The sequence below is a fragment of the Silurus meridionalis genome, chromosome 13 (assembly GCF_014805685.1).
Source record: "Silurus meridionalis isolate SWU-2019-XX chromosome 13, ASM1480568v1, whole genome shotgun sequence".
Lineage (NCBI taxonomy): Eukaryota > Metazoa > Chordata > Actinopteri > Siluriformes > Siluridae > Silurus > Silurus meridionalis.
In genome coordinates, this window is record NC_060896.1 from 2987418 (window position 1) to 3012345 (window position 24928).

Genomic DNA, 24928 nt, shown 5'->3' on the forward strand with positions numbered 1-24928 from the left:
AGATAGATAGATAGATAGATAGATAGATAGATAGATAGATAGATAGATAGATAGATAGATAGATAGATAGATAGATAGAGATAGATAGATAGAAAGAAAGAAAGAAAGAAAGAAAGAAAGAAAGCAGTGAGAGAGAGAGAGAGAGAGAGAGAGAGAGAGAGAGAGAGAGAGAGAGAGAGGGAGAAAACGAGAGAGTGAAACAGAGACTTTATTCGAGAGAAATGTGCTGAAATCAGAAAGAAATGCTGTAAGATTGACAGACAGACAGATAGATAGATAGATAGATAGATAGATAGATAGATAGATAGATAGATAGATAGATAGATAGATAGATAGATAGATAGAGAGAAATTTAAAACAGTGCTGAAGTACTGAAACCTACATTAAAACATGCAGAAGAAGCGAAGAATAAGCGAGAGAGAATGAGAGAATGAGAGAGAGAGAGAGAGAGAGAGAGAGAGAGAGAGAGAGAGAAATCAGAAACATGCTGAAGTGCTGAACTCAGGAGCGCAAGATGAAGAAAGAGAGAGAAAGAAGAAGTGAGAGTGGGAACGACAGAGGGAGGGAGAAGGAGAGAGTGAGAGACAAGTGAGCAAGTTGCAGGATCGCAGCCCCACATACCGGTATTTCATTCCCGTGTGCTTTCCCGTGGACTCTTTCAGAGAGATGTGGTGTCGCGGAGTGAAGGAGCCGAAGCTGCGCGCGATGATGGCCACCGTGCGGAACTTGGCACGAGCTGCGTTCACCACGTTGGGGCTGGTGGCACTCTGCTTGCCGTGTTCTCCATTCCGACCCTTCAGGTTGTGCTCAGTGCAGGCAATAGACACCTGCATGACGGCCGGTGAGGACGAGGATGATGAAGCTGTAGAGATGTGGAGGAGTGGAGGAGCTGGAAGATGTGGAGGTGCGAGCGTCTAGGACAGCGTTCAGGACAGGGTCCGGGACAGCGTTCAGGACAGGGTCCACACCGCTCAGTCCATGGCAGAGCAGCGTAAAGTTGTTCCTGCCTTAATCCTGATCAGTCCTCCTCTTCTTTTTCTTCCTTTTCTTCTTTTTCTCCCAGAGTGTGTGTGTGAACATGCGAGTGCGAATGCGTTCGGCTGAGCGCAAGCGATGCGGAGACACTTTCACATGGCACACACACACACTGAGAGCATCTTGAACAGGGTCAGTGACAAAGAAGCCGGCTGGAAGAGGAGGGAGGGAAGAAGGGAGGGAAGGAGGGAGGGAGCGAGGGAATGTTAGGACGGTCCAGCGCATTTCGTCAGGTTCAGCATATCTCACATCGTTTTCTCTCTCTCTCTCTCACACACACACACACACACACACACACACATCCATCACACGCTCTATCTCTCTTTCTCTCTATCTTTCTCTCACTCTCTCTCTCTGCGCCTTTTCTCTTCCACTCATTCGCTCGTTCCCCCGCCACAAACAAAATTTATCGTTTGCTCTCTCCCCCTCTCTTTTCTCTCCTTCTCTCCTCCCAGACAATCTTCCGGTGAGCTCAGCTGTAGAGCTCCAAGGGAGTGATACGATACTGAACTCTCTCTCTCTCTCTCTCTCTCTCTCTCTCTCTCTCTCTCGCTCTCACTCTTTCACTCGTTCTCTTCCTTTCTCTCGGTCCTTCTCTCTTTCTGCCTACTAGCTACTAATTTCATTCTCTCTGCTTCTTCTCTCTTCCATACTCTTTCCTTCTCTAGGAGGGATTAGCACATCCCAAATGACATCATTATCCACATCATTATATATATTGTGTCACTTACACACACACACACACACACACACACACACACACACACACACACACACACACACACACAGAGTATAAAACAGATCCCCTAGTTCTCAGCTTAGCGCAACAATGCTTAGCATCGAATACAAATTCTTGTGCTTTCTGTTGGCATACAGATGCACTGCAAAAAAAGACAGAGAGAGGGATTCAGGGGAAGAGAGAGAGAGAGAGAGAGAGAGAGAGAGAGAGAGAGAGAGAGAACTGGCCTGTAAATAATTAGAGTTGGAAGACTGTTTGTCTCTAATGAGACAAAGCAGCAGACTGACATGCCAGGAGGATGAAAGAAAGAAAGAAAGAAAGAAAGAAAGAAAGAAAGAAAGAAAGAAAGAAAGAAAGACAGCTGATATCCACTGCCACACCACTTCTTATTTTATGGAATTAAACGATGCTCTTGGTAAATTCACTGCATAATGATGAGTTCAGGAGCCTCATTTGTGCCAACAGAAAAAACTCACTCGGTTTTACACAAAGCTCCGAAGCAGAACTCATCACCTGGGAACACTGAGAAAAATATTTCACCTGCTTCAACCAAAGTCTGTCAAAACTTGGTTGCAAAAACAATGACCCTTAAAAAAAAAAACAAGATCAAAGCAGATCCTCTCAGAGTTACAGACAAAAGTATTGGGACACCAGATGTGGTTCTTCCAAAACTTTCCACAAATCTGGAGGCACACAAGTGTATAGGATGTCTATGAATGTGCACGACAATGTTCCTGTGCACAAAGCAAGCTCCATGAAGATATGCTTTTCATGGGTTGGAAGATGTGGAAGATCTCCTGCTTTAAAATTCTGACCTTGGAATGAATCGGAATGCTGCACCCCAGGCCTCTTCACCTCACCTACCTACATCAGTACCTGACACAATCATAGTTAAATGAGAACAAATCTCCACTAAATATAGAGGAACATCTTCCCAGAAGAGTGGAGATTACCACATACCAATCTTATGGTCAGGTGTTCAAAGTGTATATATATATATATATATATATATATATATATATATATATATATATATATATATATATATATGCATCATTTTAATTTAATGATTTAATAAACAAAAAAATCTAGCTAGAATAAAAGATGGAATATAAAATTGTATATGAAAATGTATATATATTATATATATAGTATTTATTGGTAAACATTGTATAAAGTGCTGGATATATATCTCATCCTGTCCCTTTGTTCTCTAGATCTGTACGTGTGTGTGTGTGTGTGTGTGTGTGTGTGTGTGTGTGTGTGTGTGTGTTGGGGTGTATGTAAAATATAACAGATGTCTTTATATTTAATGCTATAAATGAGAAATCTCTGTTTCAGAAATGTGGTCATGTTTCAGGAGTGTTTTCCTTCTTATACAAAGATGGACTGAGATGTAACCACGGTTACAGGGCTGACCTTTGCTTCCTGAACAGAGCGTGAGGCTGTACAGTATACACACACACACCATATCACACACACAATATTAAAGCTTCCTTCACCTCTTCCCCATTCATACACTCACTTGAACCTAATTGAGCTTCAGTTCCTTTTCACTCCTGTATTTTTTTCTGTTCAATCAGATGATCTGTTTTTTGTTTTCCCTTCATAAAAGTCTGACTGAAGCTTCACCTCGCTCTGCTGTACAGATTTGTATTTTACATTTTAGACAGTTATTATATTTCTCATGCTCCTGATATTTCCCTTCAATTGAACTAGGAGACACTATAAGCTCACAAATCTCCACATAATGTAGTGGAACATCTTCCCAGAAGAGTGGACAACTATGAGAACTCAATTTAAAATTGGATGTTCAAAAAGAAGCACATACTTCTACACTACACACTTTTAGCCCTGTAGTGTGCATAAATAAATAAACCACTGTACCGCTTTCTGTGCGTCACCTGGTGTGATGGCGTGTACAGAGAAAATAAACTGATACAACAGAAATGAAGCTGTATATGGAGTGTATCGATGTACTGTGGTTTCAGGTTGATCGAATCCCAGCAATATCTCCAGGTCTCTCACTGAGCCTCAGATCAATCTCTGATCACTGCCACTGTTTAATACACACACACTCACACACACTCTCTCTCCATTACAGCTGCACGCCGAAGTATCGATCCTCCCAGAGGTGAGAATATTTACCGCAATTATCAGCTGCCCCCGAGAGTCATTACGAGCTCCCCTGTTTATATCCCGATACATTCCAATCTGTCATCCGCTACATTCCAGAGGGAACCAGAAACCACATTATAGTCACACTTTGAACCATCGTGTACTGATAATTAAACTCCAGTGTCCAGGGGAATGCTGGATTGTGATTGGCTGGAAGTTCAGGCATGAGTTCAGAGCGTTGAATACATGAAGAGTTTTTTAGTGTAATCAGTGTTAAACATGAACTCACTGCTCTCACTCTTTATCATTCTTACTCATTCTCATTCTCTCACTTACTCTATCTCTCTCTCATTTGCTCTCTTTCTAACTCTCTCTCACTCCTCCACTTTTCCAACCTCTTCTCTCTATCTGACTCTCACCCTCTTTCTTTCTATCTGACTCACTCTGTATTTTTCAATCTATTTCTCTATATCACTCTCTGTCTCTATTTCTATCACTAACTTTCTTTTTACTAGTTCTCTGTTTCTTGCTCTTTCATTCTCTATCTATCTCACATTCTTTCTCTCTTTCTCACACTCTCTCACTTTTAATTTGACTCTCACTCTCTTTATCACTCTTTGTATTTCCTTCTTACACTGTCTCTCTCTCTGTCTCTCTCTCTCTCTCTCTCTCTCTCTCTCTCTCTCTCTCTCTCTCTCTCACTCTGTCTTTCCTTCTTACACTCTCTTTCTTTCTATCTGATCTCTCTCTCTCTCTCTCTCTCTCTCTCTCTCTCTCTCTCTCTCTCTCTCTCTCTGTCACTCTCTCATTCTTCTTCTTTCTCATTCTCACTCTCACTCTCTTTCCCCCAAATGACCTAATAAAAAAGATTGGATGTGTGAAGACAAGAATTTCACAAATTTTATAAATCAAGTGCTGTCCATGGTTCTGATTCCCCAGAAGGTTCATTTATGCTTTCCTTACACAACCATGACACAGTATGTTTTTCAGTGTTCACAAAGGCACTGCCAAAACATTTATTCCAGTTGTCCATAAAAAATATAACACTCATAACACTGTAAACACTACAGGAATGAGTTACTGCTCTACTTCTACCTCTGCCAGGAAGTTTCTGGTCGCAAATGAATATGTTAACTTTTTTACAAACCATAATTACTGATTAAATATGTAAACTCTATATAGTTTAGCTTCAGAGAACTCTGTTTCCCATAACACAAATGCACGCACACACACACACACACACACACACACACACACACACACACACACACACACACACACACAAATATGGCAAATATGGAAAAGGTATCTCACTGAATTAAATTCTGATTGGAAAATTGATAAGGATTAAATGAGGATGAGTTCACTTTTGAGTCTGGTTCCTCTCAAGGTTTCTTCCTCATACCATCTCAGGGAGTTTTTCCACGCCACAAACTCGACTAGCTCACTCATTAGGGCCAAAACTTATAGGCACTAAACGTGTGCATTCATATTTTATAACCTCTTTATCTCTGTAAAGCTGCTTTGGGACACTGTCCATACTTAAAAGCCCAATCTAAGTAAAATCCCAGCCACACTAATCTCCCACTCCTGAGCCCCTGAGCAGGGCTCTTAACCCCATAGTTACTCAGTCTGAATGAGATCATTGTAACATACTCTGGATAAAGGCGTCTGCCGAATGCTATAAATGTAAATTTTATTAATTAAATTTTGTTCAGCATCACCAAGCTTCAACTGCACCGGTGTATAAATGAGGTAATATCCTAAGTACACACATAAACAGGAAAAGGCTCAGTTGTAGCACTGCAACGCACTCGTTTCACTCAAATTTCTCTATTTTTTTCTCTAATTTTACTTAATAGCTTTACTGACCAAAACTTTTATTACATTGGTTGAAGCTCAGGGTTTTTATTCCTGCTTGTACTCTGTTTTTTTTTTTTATGTACTCTATTATTATTATTTTTATTATTACGATTATTTTTGTTATTGTTATTATCATTAGTAGTAGTAGTATTGCTATTTTTCGTATTGCTATTATTATTGTTATCCTCATCATTATTATTGTTATTATCATTATTATATTTGTATTATTATATAATTTGTATTCATATAATAACTAGAAAATATTTGTTCTGTAAATCATTAAAAAAATTATACTATGGATGTGTTCATTATTTTTATTTCAGGCTTATTTTACAGTGTGTGTGTGGTCTATTAAAAGTGTAAATCCCACCGTAAAGCCCAGTCCTCTCATGGAGATCTGACCTTTAACCTCTGATGCGTTGGTTTTACACGTGGCTCGGTGTGAGTGAAACACGTGTGTGTAATCGATTATAATGAAGATCACCTGCGCTCTGTTTCACTCCGTTATCAACCATGTCATATAGCGCCTTCATAGATTTTTAATGAGTCTGCCTGTTTGATTCCCACAGAGACAGAGGACAGAGACAGAGACAGAGACAGAAACATCATCTCAGTGTTTAGATCATGATAAGACGCTTAAACTTTACAATTCAGATGTCGTGATTTCAGATCTCCTGAACAAATCATCATCTCCTCTCATTTATTATTCAACCAATTTTTACAGTGTTACTGACTTTACACCACCACCTGCTGGTTAAAACACACACACACACACACACACACACACACACACACGGGCAGGTTATAGACAAAACAAATCTATCTATCTATCTATCTATCTATCTATCTATCTATCTATCTATCTATCTATCTATCTATCTATCTATCTATCTATCCTTCTTTCCTTTTTTCTCACTTCTGTTATTTATTCACAAAAAACGTTTTTTTTGTGATCACTGTGGAAAGGAAAAATGCATTTCTTTCCTTTTCTTTCTTTCTTTCTTTCTTTCTTTCCACAGCATTTACAAAATATGATTGTTTTTTCAATAAATGACAGATGTGAGATCTGAAGGAGACAAAGAGAGAGAGAGAGAGAGAGAGAGAGAGAGAGAGAGAGAAAGATGACTTCCTGTTTCCTGGTTGCTACGGGTTACAAAGATGCTGCTGGTTTTAATGGTAATGTCAAACCAATGAGTGAATAATTAATTGCACTTTAAACTGAAGGCCACAGCCAACAACAACCCCCACCCACCCACCCACCCCACACACACACACACACACACAAACACTAACATACACACACATACACACACACACACACACACACACACACACACACACACACACACACACATACACATAAACACATACACATACACACACACACACACACACACACACACACACTCACACACACACAACAGATAAGATCTCCACTGAGTGGCAGATGGGAATTCAGTGAGGATTTGGCTCAATTACACACGTCACTGAATTTCGCTCTCTCTCTCTTTCTCTCTCTCTTGCACACACACACACACACACAGACACACAGTCATCTAGATAGAGATGTATTCAAGTAGACATAAGTATCATGTACATGGATCTTAGAAGGTTAAATCGTACTACACCTCATTACCAGGGACGAGCTCCATCACCTAAACCTCATAAAGAACAGACTCAAAAAGTCAGAACAACATTGCTGGTGAAATACAGTCTCAGGCTGTGCATTTCACCCCTCAGCCTTTAGTGGTGTTCTACCTGAATCAATCCACCTCGTAATACCATCAGATCTCAGTCTTAGGTAAATGTGTAATTTTCTGGATTTTTTGGGGAAAAAGCGTTAGATTTAGTTTTATTTGTGTGTGTGATAAATAAAGACTATTCATAGATGCGATAATGTCACAATGTGAAAAAGGAAGAGTGTGTGCAGTAAAATCTTCCCCTAAAAACATCACTCAATCACACTAAGCAGGTGCACATTCTAAAAGCCCTGAGCTCATTTTGTGCAATCAGACGACCTAGAACTATTATTAATCTGCCCTCGGTGACCTGACCTCAGCCTTTTCACCACTGATTGAGGTCATTATCAGCAGCTCGTGCCAGTTTCATCGCTTCATCAGCTCTATTGTAGGTTGTTAGATGAACTGTTGGGGAAAAGAGTGAGGCAGAACATGTTGGGAAAGGGCCATGTTTACCACTGTGTAGCATCACATTCTGTCTGAATACATTTGGGAACTAAGGAGATCAGTTGCTGAAGTTTTGGGGAGGAATGTTCTTCCATATGTGGCTGATACAGGATACTAGCTGCTCAACAGTTCTAGGTGTCCTTTGTTGTATTTTTTCATTTCACGATACGCCAAATGTTTTTAAATGGTGAAAGTTCTAGACTGCAGCCAGGCCAGTTCAGAACCCAGACTCTTCTACTACAGAGTGATGCAGTTTGCAGTTAACATTGTCTTGCTCAAATACACAAACAATGCTATCTGTATACTGAGCGTTTCCAGATGTGCAAGCTGCCCATTCCACAGTCATGAACTCCCCTATCATCAGAAATGCAGCTTATTAAACTGAGTACTGATAACAAGCCAGATGGTCCCTCTCCTCTTTATTCCGGAGGACGTGATGTAAAATTATAAAATATTAAATTAAATTATAAAATAATAATAATAATTTAAATTGATCGGACTACAGAACCGTTTCTCACTTTGCCTCAGTACATTTAAATGAGCTTTGACCCAAAGAGGACGGCGGCATTTCTGGATCATGTTTACGTATGCCTTCTTATATGCATGATAGACATTGTGAAGTCAAAAACAAGTCCAAGTCACCAAGTCTAGATCAAGTCCAAATGAAAGTAAGAAGTAGTCAAGATCTACAATAAAAGTTCAAGACTAACTTCAGCTAGTTGGCTTATTCATGCTTTGCGCCAATAAAAGGAATTTTGTCTTGTCAAAAACTTTTCGCAACAATACTGTGACGTAATTGAAGTGAAGGTGGATGCAAATGTAGTTATTTATTTTAATTGCAAATGTAAGACAAAAAAGCCATGAAAAGAAAAACACTTCATACATGAAGTCCTTGAGACAAAGAGCAACTATTCATAAAAAACGAGATACAATGAGTAAAACAGTGGCGTGAGGATATATATACAAAGATTATTGGCTGTAGGAGAATCCTTCATTGCACTTGTTAGTCATCACAATGAAGTTCATCACAATGTTGTTCATCACATTCAACAAATCGATTGTCGATTTTTATTTCATTTGAACGAGTCAAAAAAAGACGTGCATAAATATAAATCCATATAAGTCACATCAATGCAATACAATCAACAGGATGTTTGCTTCCTCACCTCTTACCCTCTCCCCAATACCAAGCAATCAGTTGACAGGACGTAATAAAACAGAAACAGCATTTGGCAGACAATTGAGCAGTTGAGAGTTCAGGGCCTTACTCAAGGGCCCAGCAGTGGCTGCTTGGTAGTGCTGGGATGTGAAATTATGACCTTCTGAACCAGAGTCTTATGCCTTAACCACCTGAGCTACCATCTCCCCTGAAAACAACAATATTCGCCTGTGCTAATGTGAGAGTCCATTTTAAACAATTCATGCTAATACAAGTGCTAATCACGAGTAAATGTGGATCAGGTGTAGTGCTCATGTGACATTGTGTGAGAAAATATAATCCTGACAAACAAAAACCCATTTTTGCATACATTCAGCTGAGACCTCAATGAGGACATCAATGATCAAGACCAAGACAAATCCAAGTACAAATACCAATAAATGATAATAAGATAAAAATATCAGTAAAACAAGTGCACCAAAAGTCGCTATGCAAGACATCCGATAGCGCTATGCTAGCCAGTGAATAAAAACCAGTAAATAAAAACCAGGGAATCTGTGCAAATTGTAGAGTGCAATTAATTTTTTTTTATATAATTTGAGTCATTAACACACCTGGGTGAGAATTCTAAATTATCCTTAATCTAACATGGCTAATTCACAAGAGAACGCATTATGGAGTGAGAATAGCATTGATGTAGGATGAGGAAAGTCCCAAGTGTTGGTACTGTACACCAGCTTTTGTGGCCGATGGCTGTGCAATCTGTCATTAAAACTCCATAACACCATTTCTAATGTAGAATGTAGTGGTTTGAATTCCCCGTCTACATCCACCCCTCACCCCTCACCTCCATCCCAAGTGTTTTGTCTCAGATTGCCTGATGGACGGTCCTGAGGAACCCCGGCTTGCTTGTCTTCTCTTCTCTGATTTCACGTCTGATTAACTATTAACTGGAGACACCTGGCGATCTCTCATTAAACATTCAGCAGCTTTCCGAGATGAATAAATGATTAGAACGAGCGATTTGCAAAAAATTGTGTCACGCAAGTGGAACCATTAGTGGCCATTTTGGTGCTGAGACAAGGATTACATCTCGAGGGGTTAATAAATCCAGAAAAAACTCTCTCTCTCACACACTCACACACGAACCGAATCAAACAGAGGCTTTTACATTTACAACATTCCAAAAACACAAATTCAATTCACCTGAGTCACCATTTTACTGTTATAATAACCCCCACTCTTCTGGGAAGATGTTCCTCTAGATTTTGTGGAGATTTGTGCTCGCTCAGCTACAAGTGTGTTAGTAAAGTTAAAGGTTACTGTTTGTTACACCAGAAACCCAGCACATTTTGAAAAAGAAGACTTTCAGAACACATCCCAGAAGTGTCAGGAACGCAGGGGGCGCTGTAACGCTGTGCACAGAGACTATTCTGAAGGTGATTGTGTGGAATCGTATATAAATAAAGTACTTTCTTGTAAACAAAGAGCGAGTCTTGAAACTTTTTTACCAGTTTAAATATATATATTGCCATATTGCTTGTGGACGTTTGTGATTATTCAGCCACAAGGGTCATAGTAAAGTCAGGTACTGATGTAGGGGATGTAAGGAGGCCTGGGGTGCAGTCAGGGTTCATATTCATCCAATAAGTATATATATATATATATATATATATATATATATACACCCTGCTATTTTGCAAGTTCTCCCACTTAGAAATCATGGAGGGGTCTGAAATTGTCATCGTAGGTGCATGTCCACTGTGAGAGACATAATCTAAAAAAAAAAATCCAGAAATGACAATATATGGTTTTTAAACTATTTATTTGTATGATACAGCTGCAAATAAGTATTTGAACACCTGTCTATTAGCTAGAATTCTGACCCTCAAAGACCTGTTAGTCTGCCTTTAAAATGTCCACCTCCACTACATTTATTATCCTAAATTAGATGCATCTGTTTGAGGTCGTTAGCTGCATAAAGACACCTGTCCACCCCATACAATCAGTAAGAATCCAACTACTAACATGGCTAAGACCAAAGAGCTGTCCAAAGACACTAGAGACAAAATTGTACACCTCCACAAGGCTGGAAAGGGCTACGGGAAATTGCCAAGCAGCTTGGTGAAAAAGGTCCACTGTTGGAGCAATCATTAGAAAATGGAAGAAGCTAAACATGACTGTCAATCTCCTCGGACTGGGGCTCCATGCAAGATCTCACCTCGTGGGGTCTCAATGATCCTAAGGAAGGTGAGAAATCAGCCCAGAACTACACGGGAGGAGCTGGTCAATGACCTGAAAAGAGCTGGGACCACCGCTTCCAAGGTTACTGTTGGTAATACACTAAGATGTCATGGTTTGAAATCATGCATGGCACGGAAGGTTCCCCTGCTTAAACCAGCACATGTCCAGGCACGTCTTAAGTTTGCCAATGACCATTTGGATGATCCAGAGGAGTCATGGGAGAAAGTCATGTGGTCAGATGAGACCAAAATAGAACTTTTGGGTCATAATTCCACTAAACGTGTTTGGAGGAAGAAGAATGATGAGTACCATCCCAAGAACACCATCCCTACTGTGAAGCATGGGGTGGTAGCATCATGCTTTGGGGGTGTTTTTCTGCACATGGGACAGGGCGACTGCACTGTATTAAGGAGAGGATGACCGGGGCCATGTATTGCGAGATTTTGGGGAACAACCTCCTTCCCTCAGTTAGAGCATTGAAGATGGGTCGAGGCTGGGTCTTCCAACATGACAATGACCAAGCACACAGCCAGGATAACCAAGGAGTGGCTCTGTAAGAAGCATATCAAGGTTCTGGCGTGGCCTAGCCAGTCTCCAGACCTAAACCCAATAGAGAATCTTTGGAGGGAGCTCAAACTCCGTGTTTCTCAGCGACAGGCCAGAAACCTGACTGATCTAGAGAAGATCTGTGTGGAGGAGTGGGCCAAAATCCCTCCTGCAGTGTGTGCAAACCTGATGAAAAACTACAGGAAACGTTTGACCTCTGTAATTGCAAACAAAGGCTACTGTACCAAATATTAACATTGACTTTCTCAGGTGTTCAAATACTTATTTGCAGCTGTATCATACAAATAAATAGTTAAAAAAATCATACATTGTGATTTCTGGATTTTTTTTTTTAGATTATGTCTCTCACAGTGGACATGCACCTACGATGACAATTTCAGTTCAGACCCCTCCATGATTTCTAAGTGGGAGAACTTGCAAAATAGCAGGGTGTTCAAATACTTATTTTCCTCACTGTATGTATATATATATATACAGTGGAACCCGGTTATGACGATGTCCTAGGGGGTCGCCAAAAAGCATCGAGATAACCGATGATCGAGATAAACGAAAATCAAAATGGCGGCAATATATTAACGTGCTTGAAATTTCTTTATGTACATGATGTGCGTTAATAAATGAGAATGGGCATGCACGTGTTTTTGAAGGGTTTTTTTACACAACATCGTTGCCGCGATTTGTTTGATGAAGGCATGCTATAAAAATACATACAGTACATGTTTATCTGTCAGGAATCCACCTGCCACGCCCCTTCGCCCCTTCGCGTGTCAGGTGCTTTCTCGCCGCTTTCTCTGAAGCTCCCGGCTTCAATCGCGCACATATGGTGCTCGTTTAGCATCATCACCAGCTCCTATTTAAACTTCCACACTCTCACTGTCCGTTATTGTTGGTATATGTTGGTTCACGGCGGTCGTTGTTATCGCTCATGCGTATCCTTCCCACCGGCACTTCCCACCGGCACTCTCTCAACGGCTGCTCTTTTCTTCACAAAGCGCACCGCGGATTCCCCCCGATCCTGCCGGTGTTCATTCTATGCTTTTGCTGCTCATCCCACGTTCCGCGCCACCAAGCGCGGCTTTCGCCTCCCGTTCATCGCATAACATTTAACAACAAAAGGCATATGTGCACTAACTAACAGCAGAGATTCACCAGTATACAATACAACACCTGTAGCAGCTGTAAGGCTTGATTTTTCCACCACTTTCGCGAGTTCTTCTGCGGCTGCACCGAGATAACCGACGTTAAATGGCAAATTTTTCCCCCCTTGTGCTCCAGATATTAGGGTTCGGCGACATAAAAAAAAGTCAACATAACCGATAAAAAATGCTTAGACAAAGCAAGAATTTGGCAGTTCCACTTCAAAAATGTCGACTTAATAGGGTTGTCGAGTTAACCGAGGTCGAGATAAGCGGGTTCCACTGTATATATATATATATTCACAACAATGCTGGTTGACTAAAACGCACATGTCACATTTACTACATAACACAGTAGAATCTCTTGAAGCAGGAATCTAATCCGACACATGATCCGGCTGGAGCGCCAATCAGCGTCTGCATGCGTAATTGCTAGCGCCTGCCTGCTCTGGTTAAAAATAGAAGCAGGCCGAAGCCAATGCTGAGCCAGTGTGTAACGGCATATTCAGGTAAAATGATGAAAATAAGCCTCGTCATCGATTGTTTATCTATTCTATCCGTAAAATGTAGAAATGATGCACGGAGAAGAAAAACAAAACAAGGTTCCCTGACTGTCAGGAAAAGGAAGGCATTCTTGTATCTGCCTGAACTGCTATAAATCATTAGCATGGCTTTATCCGTATAAGGGCTACAATCAGACGCTCATTAGGCAGTGAGGGCATGATGGATGGCAACGCTCTGGGTTTTACACTTTAAAAGGCTTCCCCGGGAGACTTTACGACCGAACATCAACCTCCTTTACCATCCGACCAATCGTCTGCAACTGAAACAGAAACCAGGAACTATTTCAAAGCAAAAGCATCCACATGTAAACGTTTCTACGGAGAGGAACCGAGGGGTTAGGACTTAAAAGGTCAGGGCAGAAATGTTTGGTATGTACACTGATGTCCCATGATGCAACAGACTGAGGGACATTGATTACCTGCCCGGCATTCCAGCCTGCCTGCTGTGTTTTGAGCCTGGGGTTATATGACGCCCTGTGTCCAGTGGGTCACATGACCTTCCCTGCCCTTCACTGCACACACACACACACACACACACACACACACACACACACACACACACACACACACAAACAAAGTCTATACACTCCATGCTCAGTGCCTGAACATCAATATTACAGCCGGTCTCTGATTCTCTCGTCACATATATCTTGTATTTGTGGGCAAAAGTATTAGGACACCTGACATCAGGGTGTACACTAAGCCAGCTATATGTCGCTGAATGAACTCGAATCTCCACAAGTACACTTCAGAATCTAATGGAAAAACTTCCCAGAAGAATGGAGGTTGCTATAACAGCAAATGGAGACTTTTTCAAGTCACTTCAAGTGCCTTTAGTGTCTATTACATCTTCATCCAGCTGGTTTAAAACACAAACAACATTCCTCCAGGACTGATGTGCTGCAAAAGACAGTAGAGAACCAATTAAGGCTATGCAGACATACACAGGACCTTTCATGAGGATTTCTATGATTGGTGTTCCCCTTAATTCCCTTAATGTCATCAGTCAGATTCTAATCATAAACATGACTAATACCATGGAACTGACCTCGGATCAGCATGAAGGAGAAACATTTACTGACACTGACGTGTGAAATCCAAAACAGTCCCATTACATCACTGAATGGGTATGCATATATGTGTGTGTGTGTGTGTGTGTGTGTGTGTGTGTGTGTGTGTGTGTGTGTGTGTGTGTGTGTGTTTGTGCATTTTCCCACCCCAAAGGACGCCTGTTTCAATCACACAATCAGGGAAAGATACTGCTGAGAGTAAATAAGCATAAGAATAGATTCCGACCTCATATGTATAAATCCAGAGGAGTCGTAAGGAGGTTATAATGTCTATCTGAATTTAGGATGTTATACATCATGTCCAAGTTTGTTTGTCGGAAAAGAAAAAGGAAAACAGAACAATGTGTTTTGACTGCAGAAAACCTACACAGTAACATTTGCTCTACACTATATTGCCACCCGTTTAAAACTATGGTATGTGCTTTATAAGCATTGCATTCCTCATTTGGTCCTAATTTTCTTCTATAATTCTCTCCACTCTTCTGGGAAGATGTTCCACTAGATTTTGGAGTGTGCTTGTGCAAGGGTGTTAGTGAAGTCAGGTTGTTTTGTAGGTGTACTGTATAGTTTGTTATAGGAACTAAACTTATACATTCTTTAATACAACTTTATAACCACTTTATCTGTGTAAAGCTGCTTTGAGACAATGTCTATTGTTAAAATCGCAATACAAATAAAAATGAATGAAGTGCTGAAATTGTATTAAAGAAAGTGCAACCATGAGTTTAGGTTTTTAGGTGAAAAAAAACAAAAGCATAAGAAATGAAAACTGTTTTACAGTGAACGAGAAACAGGTACGTGAAAGGATCACGTGATATAGTTCAGTGTTGTGTAGAGGCTTGTGGGAAACTCTAGCATGACAGACACCCTTATCCAGAGCGACTTACAACTGAGCAGTAGATGATTAAGGGCCTTTTTCAAGGGCCCAGCAGTGGCAGACCATCAGGTCAAAAGTCCAATGACTTAACCACGAGCGACCATCTCCATAAAGTGTTGAGATACAACATGCTGCCAGAACATCATCTTTTTCAGTATTTGGCAGACGGCTTTACCTACTACTTCCATTTATGTCATTCATACAACTAAGCAGCTGTGGGGTTGAAGGCTTTGCTCAGGGGTCCAGAACTGGCAGCTTGGTGTGGCTGGGATTTGAAATTATGACTTTCGGATCAAAGCCGAATCCCTTTAATCACTAAGCTTGGTGCATATGTGCATTTAATGAGTACAATTATGCTAAATATGACTTTGGTGTTCATGCTGCCATTCAAACTACAGTTCATCCAAAGAACATGTGACAGAACTGGCATCTTTACAAGGCAGCCATGGAACTTGGTGTCTGATTCTACTAGGCAAATGTTATGTTGAGAATTAGATACCTTTGTTTATTGAAAATCAGAGCATGTGGTCATATAGTTGAAACACTTTTATTTCTGCTACCTTTAAAAAAATAGAAACTTTTCTCTCACATATCTGAACTCGAAATGAAGCCCAAAGCCTGAGGAACACACTATGATCGAGAACTTGGTGTTGGGATTTGTACCTTTAACCTTCTAATCACTATATCAAAGCCCTAACCACTGATTCCCCACTAGACATCAGCCAGTCTTTAAATTCTCACTCAAGCCCAGATGTTTGTATCATTTGACTCATTCTTCCAATGGAGCCATGAGGTGGTACTGAAAGAGCATGTCCACAGGCCAAACATTTCATGTGTGCATGGTTTTGGAATGTGGACCACCGCCAGCTTTTTATTTCTGTTGCTATGGAGAAAAGCCTGAGTATCAAATACCCCCTACACACCTCATCCCATTTACCTCAGGATAAGTAACCCAGTTCAGAACATTCTGCATGATATGATGAGCAGAACACTCCATGCCAAATTGTACTCCTAACCAAGATAATAGATTCCAGCACAAATGGGGTGAACTGATGCCGTCTTAATGAGTAACATAGTGGTTGGGGGGTCTGATACCATTGGGAGAAATGACTAGAACATTACCATGATCTTCCTTCTTCTCCTTCTTTCAGATAAAGACTGGAGTTGATGAAAACAGAAAGAACAATGGGTTCCTCAAGGGTTCTTTGGATCATTAGGTCCTGTGTTAACTTTGCAGAATTTTGTAGGGTTCTGTGTAAAACCTTCTAATGTAAGATCTGAGATCTAAAGATGTTCCTGCCGCTCTGGGGAAAGCTTTATAAGACTGAACCTCGGTAGAACCGTACAGCCCATGGATTTGCTTTCAGAAGTTTTATAAAAGAGTTCAAAGCTGTTTAAAACACTGGTATCCCAATGTATAAAATATAAATGCAATCAGTTTCCTCAACCGATTTACAGCAGCGGCACTTCAAATTGCCAACATAAAAAAACATACAATCGTAAATAATGGCAAGAAATCTCATCTTTCTATTAAAGCGAACAAACGACTCTTATGAACTGCTCTGTTTTAGTTAAACAAACGCAATAAAAAACTCATAAATACTTTTCTAGATCCACCCCTGTACTGAAGGGGTTTTACATGGACCCCAGTGGTGGAGTGTTAGGGTTCACCTAGAAGCTTTTAGAGGTTCTCACCAGAAAAAAACAACTAATATACAGAATTAGACGTCAAGTGTCAAGTCAAGTCACCACCATGAGTCATGCCCAGTGTTCCCAGGATAAACTCTGGACCATGAAGACCTTGCCCAGCAGATGAATGATTGAAAGTTACGATCTGTAACTCTATCATGGTAATGTTTTCAATATGAATTGTAATATGCCACATTGCTCGCCCACACAATTTAGAAATAAGTCATCTAAAAGTAAATCAATCAACCAACCAACCATTGCAGAAGGTACTTTAGTTTGTACCTTCAAGGAATCCCCAAAAAAACCTCTTAAGAGTCCCCACAAGAGCATCAGACATTCTTCATACCAAAAGGAGCTTTAAAGAGAAGCTCTACACTGCAAAAACTACACATCTAGTAGTCTTACAATCTTATTTATATCTTATTGGTCTTATTTTAGGAATAAAATACTATGAAAAAGCAAATGTATCAGTAAAGCTTAAAGTTATTTAATTAAAAGTAATTTTAACTGCACATTGATCATAATTACCATCAGAGACGTCATTTGAGGCCTTTTATCTTTTAAGACTTTATTTTAGGTGTAATAACTGGTTTTAAAGTTAAAGAAATGTTCAAGAATAACACTTAGGACATAGAATTTATTCCAAAAGCTTGTTTTATGTCAACGCCAACACATTTATTTACAACCTGATAACAAATTATAAAAAGCATTAAGTCCCCACACACTTTTTCAAACTTTATTATTGTTATTTTTAACTTTGTTCTTTATACAAAGTACTTTGTACAAGAACTTTCAGTTTCTCATGTTGAATATCGTTGTGTTCAGTAGTGACAAAATACATTCAATAATGTTTTATGTTGCAAAAATTTTAAATATTTTGAGAAGCAGCAATTAATGATTTTTTGTTTTTGCATCATAACTACTGCGTGTTACAAGACAAAGACTGTCTTGAATAAATAATTGTTGACAATACGCATGTATCTTGATTTTAATAGTAATTTTGTTTTTAGTTCAAATGTTAATGTTACTCTTAAAACAGAATATATAATGATTCCTAAATTAAGAGGAATTCTATTGTTTAGTAACTCTGGTTTTTAAATCTTTTTACACAAATGAAAAGAAGCAAACTGTTAAAAACGAATGCCAATTTTAAGACTTTTTGTTTTTTTCTAAATCTTCGATATATTTTATTATTATAAGAAATCTTACCAAGTGTAATTATCTCGCTGCACTGGCAGATACATTGACTTGTTTCTATTCTGGATCGTCTTCAATCCTGCATTTGTTGCTTGTATTATTTTTTTTGCAGTGTATAGGAGCAAAAGCTGCCTTGTGTATTTCAGGACCCCGTAAAGTTTGTTCTTTGTTCTTTAAAAGTGTACCTGTACACCATGCCGGTTGTGGCCGGTACCGTGTCCTGCAGCGAGGTAGCGTGTGTGTTGAGGAACTCCTCCAGATGTTTGAGCTCCAGGTGTGCATTGTTCCTCAGGCCTCTCCAGCATATTATCGGATACGCCTTGTCCACTGAGCTGTCCCTGCTGATGCGGGTCTGCACTCTGTCTCCACTCGCCTTCTGAATTCCTCTGGGCTTCAGGTTGGGGATTTCTGAGCAAGTCGCTTTGTATAAGTACATCTCTCGTACTCTGCTCCTTTGAAGGTTCTACTTAAAGGTCCTCGAGACCCTTTAAGAGTTCTACTGTACAGTGTGACAGAGTTTGTTTGCTGCTGGGTTAATCGGCTTGGCTTGATTTCCCTCTCCATTACACACCATGGGAATCTGGGACATTTTTCCCTCCCTCTCTCCCACTCTCCCACTCTCTCTCTCTCTATCTCTCTCTCTCCTCTCCATCCCTCCGCCCTGCTTTTTTTTTTCTCCCTCACTCATGCTCCACCTCTCACTTACTGATCATTCATCCTCTCATCCTTTCACTCATCCACTTTTTCCATCATTTTTCTAATCATCATCCATCTAATATGGACTCGGACCAAACGTTATGATCTTATAGTGTGTTCAGTTTGCTTGGAGAACCTTCAGGTTCCAGTTGGAACCATTTGGAGGGTGACCTGGTGGTTATCCAGAAGAAACAAATACAACTTGTGGTTCTAGATTAAACGTTTGGGAGCTGATTAAACCATAATCCAACATGTTATTACAGTCAGTGAAGCAATGCTTCTGTTACTCACACTTTTGCCAGCATTTTGTTACTTTGCCAGATATCGAGATCTTTTCCCCCTTCGGCTGGCAGTGCTGGGACTTGATTCATGACATCATATCTGGGCGAGGGGATTGTGGGAATGCCTTGTAGGAAAGATTTTCCATATCAAGGAAGTACATCACAAAGTAACCAGCTTTGGCACATACCACAAAAACATAATTAGCAGAATTTGGACCTTTAGCTGGAACACAGGAACATGTAAGAGGTCAAAGAGGTCAAAAAACACATATTGGGGCTGGATGAAGACACAGCTGTGTTCGGATTTCACTATCAGTGGGTGGAGTGGAACAACTGAGGTGTGCGTCCAACAGTAACCAGTAATTCTTTTATTAATGCAGAGGTTATTAATAGCTGACTGACACACACACACACACACACACACACACACACACACACACACACACACACACACATGCACCCACACTGTGAAATAACCTAAGAGCTTTTCAATACTTGGATTTTTTTTTTTTTACCAACTTTTTCTCCTTCAGTTCAGCTGCCAAAATCCATAAATCATCCTATAATATGACCAACTACTTTACATAAACACGCATTATGAAAAGCTAATAACATCATCCTGCTCTGGTCTATTTATAGTTATTTACAGTGAGCTCACAACCTACAGCTTTAACTGACCTTCTCTTCTGGCCTATCAGAATCACTGACTTATGTTTTAATACATTTTTGTCAATGAATAAGTATTAAATTATTCCTAATATTCCATTATTTTCATTTCATAGCATCTCTCTCAGGCGCGCTGCTTCCCGAGTGTTTGCATAAATCAGAGTTTCTATCCAATCAGATTTCAGACGTCACGTTAAGAGTTGCCAGTGTCAAAACTATCTGATGTAAGACCTTCAGAGTCAGCACCTTTTGCGTTTTTTCAACATAAACCCCATCGAGGCCCCCTAGAGGGCATCCAATAACATCAGCATTTTGACGTATTTTGATTGGATAGTCAGAGAGCGCACTAGTCAGAGGTCAAAAAACACATCTGTAGCAAACTGCACAAAATTAAATATATACATGTGGATTTAATAGCTGCTTTATTTATTCCACAATGGCTGACACAGTAAAAGAAATCCATTTGGTTGCAGATACAAGGACATTTACAAGACAGACATTTGTACAACTTTTATATGAACCATTTATACTTTTGTGTTTTCTTTCCTGTAGAATTGACACAAAAATACACAATTTGCCATCATGTCAAATCCCCAGGAAAACCGTAACCGAAATTCTTCAGTTCCACATTTAGTTCCAATTTACTGTTATAATAACCTCCACTCTTCTGTGAAGATGTTTCCACTAGATTTTGTGGAGATTTGTTCTCATTCTGCCACATGGGTGTTAGTAAAATCAGGTAGTGATGTAGGTGAGAAGGTGAGGAGACCTGGGGTGCAGTCAGTGTTCACATTCATCTCAAAGGTGTTGAATAGGGTTGAGGTCAGGGCTCAATAGCAGGCCACTAAAAGATCTTCCACTTAATTTTCATATTTGTGTTTCTGGGTCACGCTAAATACTCAGAGTTACCCTGCAGCACAATGGCCCATAAAACCTCTGCTCATGTTTAATGAGCTCTCATTAGATGGATCATAAGTGAGATGTCAGTCAAAGTCGCGTTCTTCTTCTTGGCTGGAAAGCATTTTTTTTAACGCTTTTCCCTCCAATCGGTATATGTTGTTGTCCCGGGCACTGAAGAATTGGTTGGAGATTAGAAAGCGCTCAATCTGATTTGATTTTAAAGACATGATAGAGAGAAAGAAATATTCTGTATATAACACATTTGTATTGTTCTTCATTTATATCCAGAGTCAGTAAAATGTTTAAAAGCACCTAGTCATCGATGGTTTTTAAGACACACATGGTTTTCCTTTTGTTTCTAGCCAACAAACTTGGTCATTTGATGGTATTAATCTTTATTAAACTGACCTCTAACAGTACGTTTTGGATGTAGCTGTGTCACATTCTAACTTTACAAGTTTCTGTTCCTATTTGCACAACATGCTAAATCATTATCTACATGTAGGTTAAATGGTGAGAGGAATCCTGAACCAACATGGCAGCCATTCTATACTTCAACATACACCATGCAATTCCCTCATTGGAACCGACTTCACCAGATGACACATGACAAGAGGACATCTATCTATCTATTATCTATCTATCTATCTATCTATCTATCTATCTATCTATCTATCTATCTATCTATCTATCTATCTATCTATCTATCTATCTATCTATCTATCTATCTATCTATCTCCATTACAACGACCATCATTCCTGTGCCAAAGAAACCATCTATGTCCTGCCTCAATGACTACCGTCCTGTTGCACTCACTCCTATCATCATGAAGTGCTTCGAGAGGCTCGTCATTAAGCACATCAAGACCCTTCTGCCTGTAACACTAGATCACTGCAGTTCACATATCAAACTGCTCCACCGCCGACGCCATGTCCACCAAACTCCACCTGCCCCTCACTAATCTGGAAAACAAGGATTCATACATACAAATGTTTCCTGTTCAAAGACTTCAGTTCAGCATTCAACATTATCATTCCTCAGCAGATGATTGAAAAACTGAACCTGTTGGGCCTGAACATTTCCCTCTTTAACTGGATCCTGGACCTTTTGACTGGAAGACTTCATTGAGTTCGGATCATGAATAGCATCTCCAACACCATCACACTGAGCACTGGGGCCCCTCAGGGCTGTGTACTTAGCCCACTGCTGTTCACCCTGCTGACTCACGACTGTGTAGCAGTGCACAGCTCCAGTTTGCTGTTGACACGACCGTGGTCTGTCTTATCTGAAAAAACGATGAGTCAGCATACCGAGAGAAGGTGCAGAGGTTAACGGACCGGTGTAAAGCCGAATGTATCTGAATGTAGACAAACAAAAGAGATAACTGTTGATTTCAGGAGGAAATCAACAAATTGACTGCTTCTCGCTAAACATCAACGGCTTCTCCGTGGAGATCATGGAGAGCACCAAATACTCTTACTCTCACTTGATTTCTCTCTGTGTCTCTCTTTCTGTGTGTTTCATATCATGAAGCATCCACTCACTACAGTTTAAACATATCATCAGTGACACATGACATGAGATGAATAAAGTCTGGTGAAGGCTCATGATTGTGTGTGATGTGTCCTGACAGATTCAAAGCATCATTATGACAATAAATGCAAGTATATTATTATTGCTGTATAAAATGAAGCATTTACGCTCTATAACATTCCTTACAGATAAAACTTACAGCATTTCAGCGCCATCGATCAGAAACCTGCCGACTTTCTTACACAAGCTTACAGAAGGTGTGAGGAGAAGCACTGATCTGTGCAAAATCCTGCCCTTGAGCTTCAGGTTTAAAGGCCACTGCTTTGGCTTGCTCACATTTCACAGACCTTATCTCATCATGACTAACACTCAGACAGAGAGACACAGAGAGACGAACTCCTCACTTTACTCAAGATCACACGGTTTCTTCTCAGATCTCTTCAGAGATCTCAAGATGAAGACTACAGATCAGGATGTACACTCGCATCAACCGGTCAAAGCGAGGTATCAGAGTGAAGCTCAGGTTCGGGTGACACGACAGCTCGGGTAATTAACAAACGCAGCGTAATTATAGAGATTGAATTACACGAGGGATACCAAAGGATACCTGCCCTGCCCATAAACTCAACCTCAGAGCCCAGTAGTGGGACAGCAGTGCCTAATCTTTCTAATAGTCTAATGCTGGATTTAAAAAGGAAAAAATATATATTAATTTAATGGCTTTCTATTTTTTTATATAAAAATATAATATATAATAAAATATAAAAATTAATTAATAAATGCGTAATTGAATTCATTTACTTTGCTAATTATTTGATAGCATAATTTTTTATGTATTATTTAATTTAATAAATAAATATTGTGTATGAATAAAAAAAATGGATGAATAAATAAATAAAAATAATGTGGATAAACAAATAAAAAATATCATGGATGAATAAATAATAAATTAATTAAATAATGTAAATTGTGTAAAATACTGGTGTAAAATAAATCACTCATTGATTTATTCATCAATTAATATATTTTAGGTGTTTTTTTACACGGCCCCATTATAAATTTAGGATTTAAATAATATTTTGCCTGTATCTTATATTTTTCTGCCATTAAATTAATTAATTCATTATTGAATGAAAATGAACTAGATCCTGAATATTCTATACGTAACTTTCTGAATTGCAATATAACTAGAATATTGTAATTCGAATTATTTTATAGTCATAAAACGTAGTTGTCAGTAATAGAAAACAATTATGTAATAAAAGAAATAATCACAAACTAATCTTTAACTTTAGTAAATAACTGTACAGTAACTGTGTGTATGTCAAAAATGTCAAGCATAATAAAAATACAAACTTCAAGTCTAAGGCAAAAATAAGTAGCATTTACACCAGTGATGTTCCACATCTTCTTCATTCTGAGTAGTTTTTACAACTGAAATTAACAATTTAAATTCCATGCGGCTAAGCATTGTCAACATGCAAGCTGAGCAAATTCAACATCGGCACGAATTCACATCAACACAACTTGCAGCCAATCAGTCAATTAGTCATGTCATCCCTGCAGCATTCGTCCTCCATTCTCACTGAGTCAGAAGCTCACCGATAAGGCATGCCCGTCTGGAAGGCCACGCAGTCCTCCTTGGCACGACCGCACAGCTTCAGGTACCACTTGGTCTCAATCTCGCGGATGAGCTCTACCCTGCGGGCTTGTGCCAGCACCGTGTGTTGGCTCTGCCTGCGACTATCTCGAGAGCTGTCCTGAGAGCTGCGCTGGCCCCGGGGCCCAGACAGGGACGCTGCCGACTGCTTACGGTGCCTCAGCGCCTCGTCAGGGAGTCCACGACCCACCGTGCCAGTCCGAGCCGCAAACATGGCCCCGGAGGCCCAACCCTCGAGAAAGGGCACGAGACGGGACCTTGTGTACTGTTAGAGAGCAGCCAGAACTTTTCCACGGCCGATATCTCACTCGGCCTTCCTCGCCCTTTGTATCTCTATCTGTGTCATCTGTGTCAGCCTTGCACCTCTCTTATAACCTCCTCTTGTCCTCTGGGTGAAACCGTATCTGGCTGAGCGCCATGGCCAATCTGTGAGACAGGGCTTGGGTGATTGAGTTAACGCTGTGAGAGATGAGGGCTGGGGTTTGGAAGAGGGGAGGAGGGGGGCAAAGACATCACCATTCCAACTCAACACTAAAGTTTTCACATGCCATCAACCGAAAGGGAACAGAACGGATGTTTAGATAGATAGATAGATAGATAGATAGATAGATAGATAGATAGATAGATAGATAGATAGATAGATAGATAGATAGATAGATATATATATATATATATATATATATATATATATATATATATATATATATGTCATATATATATTATATACAGTATTTTAATTATTTTGATT

General features: G+C 39.9%; 1 protein-coding gene across 3 annotated transcripts in view; it reads right to left on the reverse strand.

The window, feature by feature from the left end:
- Positions 1-24500, reverse strand: part of kcnab1a (potassium voltage-gated channel subfamily A regulatory beta subunit 1a) — a 91671-nt gene extending 67171 nt beyond the window's left edge. Inside the window, exon 1 of one of the 3 annotated variants that reach the window (XM_046864072.1) lies at positions 24123-24500. In XM_046864072.1, the coding sequence (XP_046720028.1) occupies positions 24123-24394 (272 nt within the window). In that variant the 5' untranslated portion in view covers positions 24395-24500. Of the gene's footprint in view, positions 1-621; positions 1599-18628; positions 19040-24122 lie in introns of those variants that run through there. The other 2 variants (XM_046864073.1, XM_046864074.1) reach the window with 2 other exon arrangements.
- Between the last annotated feature and the right edge of the window lie 428 nt (positions 24501-24928).